At 59.0% G+C, this 3,557-nt stretch overlaps 1 protein-coding gene across 2 annotated transcripts; it reads left to right on the forward strand.

Moving 5' to 3' along the window:
• The first annotated feature begins 26 nt into the window (after positions 1-26).
• On the forward strand, positions 27-3,521 carry MFAP2 (microfibril associated protein 2). Of its 2 annotated transcripts, none has more exons than XM_087944854.1 (8): positions 27-784; positions 1,114-1,191; positions 1,308-1,344; positions 1,686-1,765; positions 1,954-1,992; positions 2,231-2,318; positions 2,631-2,704; positions 3,077-3,521. In XM_087944854.1, the coding sequence occupies exons 1-8, from the start codon at positions 745-747 to the stop codon at positions 3,178-3,180; spliced, it is 540 nt and encodes a 179-aa protein (XP_087800980.1). In that variant the 5' UTR covers positions 27-744; the 3' UTR covers positions 3,181-3,521. The 2 variants fall into 2 exon arrangements, with proteins under 2 accessions (XP_087800980.1, XP_087800981.1); XM_087944855.1 differs by having other exon boundaries at positions 1,117-1,191.
• Positions 3,522-3,557: the final 36 nt, after the last annotated feature.

Below are 3,557 nucleotides of genomic sequence, written 5' to 3' on the forward strand. Positions count from 1 at the left end.
GGGTCCTTCGTGGCTAGCCGGGCACTTCGATGCAGAGGCCCATGGATCGAGCCTTGCCCGAAGCAGACCCTGCCTCCACATACACCCCCCCCACACACACTAACAGTCAGAGGTCCTCAAACTTGGCAACTTTAAGACTTATGGACTTCAACTCCCAGAATTCTCCAGCCAGCATAGCTTTCAGACAGTGAGGAGGTTGGCAGGGGGGACCATGGGCCACTCCTGGAGTCTGGGCAAGGCTCTGATGAGGGCTCTGCGTCAGAGGGAGAGATGGGGCCAGGGCCGTCTGACAGTTATCAGCTGCCTTCGGAGTTGGAGATCAGTGGGGAAGAAGAGCAGCTGGAGCCTGTTCCCAGTGTGCGCATGCACAGAGCTGCCAGGAGAAGGGAACAGTTAAGGAACAAGGGTTGACTCGGGAATAAGATCACAGGTGAATGGTGAATGGCCCCTCCGATAGGGAATAAAAGAGGAGCGAAAGGGGAGGAGTGTTTGTAGGAGACAATTTTGGGAGTTGAAGTCCACAAGTCTTAAAGTTGCCAAGTTTGGGGGCCCCTGTTAACAACGAAAGCTTGGGAACCACACCAAGGATGTTCCTCGGTTGACATGGCAAGTTTTTAAAGTCTGCAAAAAGAGGGGGGGACGAGGTTCTGCCTTCCAATCCCAGCAAGCCCAGAGCTAAGGAGCATCCTGTGTCTTTCAGCTCGGCTCTGATTCAGCTGCCTCTGTAGCCCACCCCTCCCCAGAATGAGGACTCTTCTGGCCCTTCTCCTCCTCTGCCTGCCAGGTGAGGGGCAAATTGGACCGAGACCTTCCCCTTCCTCCTGTCCAGAGGGATCCGGGACCTTCCTCCCCCACTACCCAAGGGCTTGGGGAGGGGGGGGGAAGGGGTCCCTCACACATACAAGGCAAGGGGGCCCGGAGAAAGGGACGCCCAGCTTTTGCGGATGTCACATACGCAAGGACACACACACACCCCAGGCAAGAGGCGTGGAAGGGGAAGGAGGAGGGCCGCCTGCGGTGGCTCTCCGAGTTGACAATGTCGGCAAGGGCCCCACCTGGGCAGCTGTGGGGCCACCTTGCAACAGCCGGCCTCAGTTTCTCCTCCCTTCCCAGCAGCTCTTCTGGCTCAGGGGCAGTATGACCTCGATGACCCTGCCTATCCCGAGCCCCCGTACGCCCCTTACGAAATTGGTGAGTACTGTCAAGGGTCCGGGGGGGGGCCACGGCCAATCCCGGTCAGAGGATGGACCCATGTCTCCTAACAGGAGCTTGATAGGCCCTCTGGCCTCTCTCTCCCTTCTTTTCAGAGAGTCAAGATTATTACGATTACGCTGGGAACGGTGAGTCGGTCCGGGAGGCCAAACCTGGCGCAGCCCCGCTTGCCTGCCTCGTGAAGCCGCCGTCCTCAACCTTTCTGGGCCGGCGGCCCGGCGGTGTGCATGTGTGTGTGTGAGGATAGTTCCTCGTGAGTGGTAGGTGGGCGCTTTGCTCGAGGGGAGCAAGCGGCCGCCCCTCGCACAAAGGGGAGTTTCGCACGTGCATTCACACACACACACACACACACACGCTGCCGGTGCGGCCCGGTTCCAAACAGGCTGCGGCCGCATCCCAGGGGTTGGGGACCCCTGTGGTAAAGGCAAAAGGCTAAAGCAAGCACTGCCCCCCCACTCTCCTCTGCCCTGCAGATCTCTCCCCCAGACTCCTGAGGAGCACTACCAGTCCCAGCAACAGAACCAGCAGGAGGTCATCCCCGCCCCAACCCCAGGTGAGCAGCCCTTGGGACGGGGTGGTGGTGGTGTTTGGAAGAGAGTTACTCCCTGCTCTGCAACTGCCTGGCTTCTGCCCAGCTGCCTCCTCCGTACCACACACACACACACACACACACACACACAACGCTAACACAGTTACTCACACTTTGCTCCCATCTGGGTCTTTTTTTCCCCCTTCCCCTAGGCGTTTCTGAGACAGAGCCCACCGAACCAGGGCCCCTCGGTAAGAGATCGCCAAGCTCTGAAATCAGTCCCTCTTCCTGAGGTCTGGCAACAAAACAAGTTGGTTTGGGCGTCCCCCCAGGATCCTTCCTCCGTCCCGGAGAGGCGGATGTGCTGCTGGGGAAAGGGGTGGTGGTGGTGGTGGTGGAGGAGGGAGCGGGTTCAAAGCAAGCTAAAGACTCCTGGGACTGAATGGAGCCCCCACCCACCCTCTCCCCCATCTTGTTCTTGGCCTGCAGACTGCCAGGAGGAGCAGTACCCCTGCACCAGGCTGTATTCCATCTACAAGCCTTGCAAACAGTGCCTGAACGAGATCTGCTTCTACAGGTGAGGGGGCCGCAATTGGATCAGGACCAAACCTCTCCCCCTGCCCCCCCTCCTCAAGCTTCTCTCCCCACAAGCTGACTCGGGAGGGCGTGTTTGCAATCTGGCCCTGCAGGAAACACTGCAGCCGCCGCCGATCCTACGGGGAAAGCTTTGCGGGCGGGCGAGGGGAGGGAGGGCCGCCTGCCGATTCAGGCACCCCAGTGGGAAGTCGGGAAGGTGGGAGGGAGCAGCTTCCAGGCTTCCTTCCACGGGTCTGTCGTGGTGAGGGGTGTGGGCCAAGGGAGACTATCCCCTGGCCTTGTCCGCGTTCAGCCTCCGCAGGGTCTACGTGATCAATAAGGAGATCTGCGTCCGTACGGTTTGCGCTCACGAAGAACTCCTAAGAGGTACGCACAGAGAACGAAGGGCCCCCGGGCTTCCATATTTTTTTTACTACCTGTGGTTCTGTGGGCGTGGCTTGGTGGGTGTGGCAGGGGAAAGATACTGTAAGATCTCCAGTCAGAGGTGGGATTTGCTGGTTCTCCGAGCTACTCAAAATTTCTACTCCCAGTTCTCCAGAACTGGTCAGAACCTGCTGAAGACCCACCTCTGGCCCCGGGCGCTCCGGTCGCGAAGGTTACAGGGGCAGCTGTTTCGGGGCACCCCTTCCCAGCAGTAGCTTTGGGGGCAGCTTTGCCTAAAACTTGGGCGAAGTGGGAGGGGTAGAGAAGGAGATGTGGGGATTCTAGTCCTGATGGTGGATCCCCTCCTGCCTCCAGCCGACCTCTGTCGCGACAGATTCTCCAAGTGCGGCATCATGGCGACCAGTGGCCTTTGCCAGACCATGGCCACCTCTTGCGCCCGGAGCTGTGGCGGCTGCTGAGCGGGGAAAGGGGCCGTGTGGCAGTGGACGGGAGGCCCTTCTGGACCACGGATGATGCCCCTGGTTCGTGCCCGGAGGGACAGCGGCCCCTTCTTGGGGTCCCTCCTCTGCCACAGCAGTGACACACCTGTAGGGCTGCTCACGCATTCCAGGCGTGACTCGGGCGGGGGTCTCCGCAAGGACCCAACCCTTGCCCCTCCAGAAATGCCGACCTTCACACAACCTACTGGATGGGTTTGATTGCCTTGGAATTGCAAGTTTTATTTTTTTGTACGAACCGTTTTGTCCCTTCCCCCCGCCTTTGTTTTCTACAAAACGATTAAAAAAATAAATAGACCAAATGTGTCACGGTTTGATTCATTAAGTCTGGGATTTTC

The sequence above is a fragment of the Notechis scutatus genome, chromosome 16 (genome assembly GCF_049901735.1).
Source record: "Notechis scutatus isolate UNSWTSFEM ecotype Mainland chromosome 16, rNotScu1.2, whole genome shotgun sequence".
Classification (NCBI taxonomy): Eukaryota; Metazoa; Chordata; class Lepidosauria; order Squamata; family Elapidae; genus Notechis; species Notechis scutatus.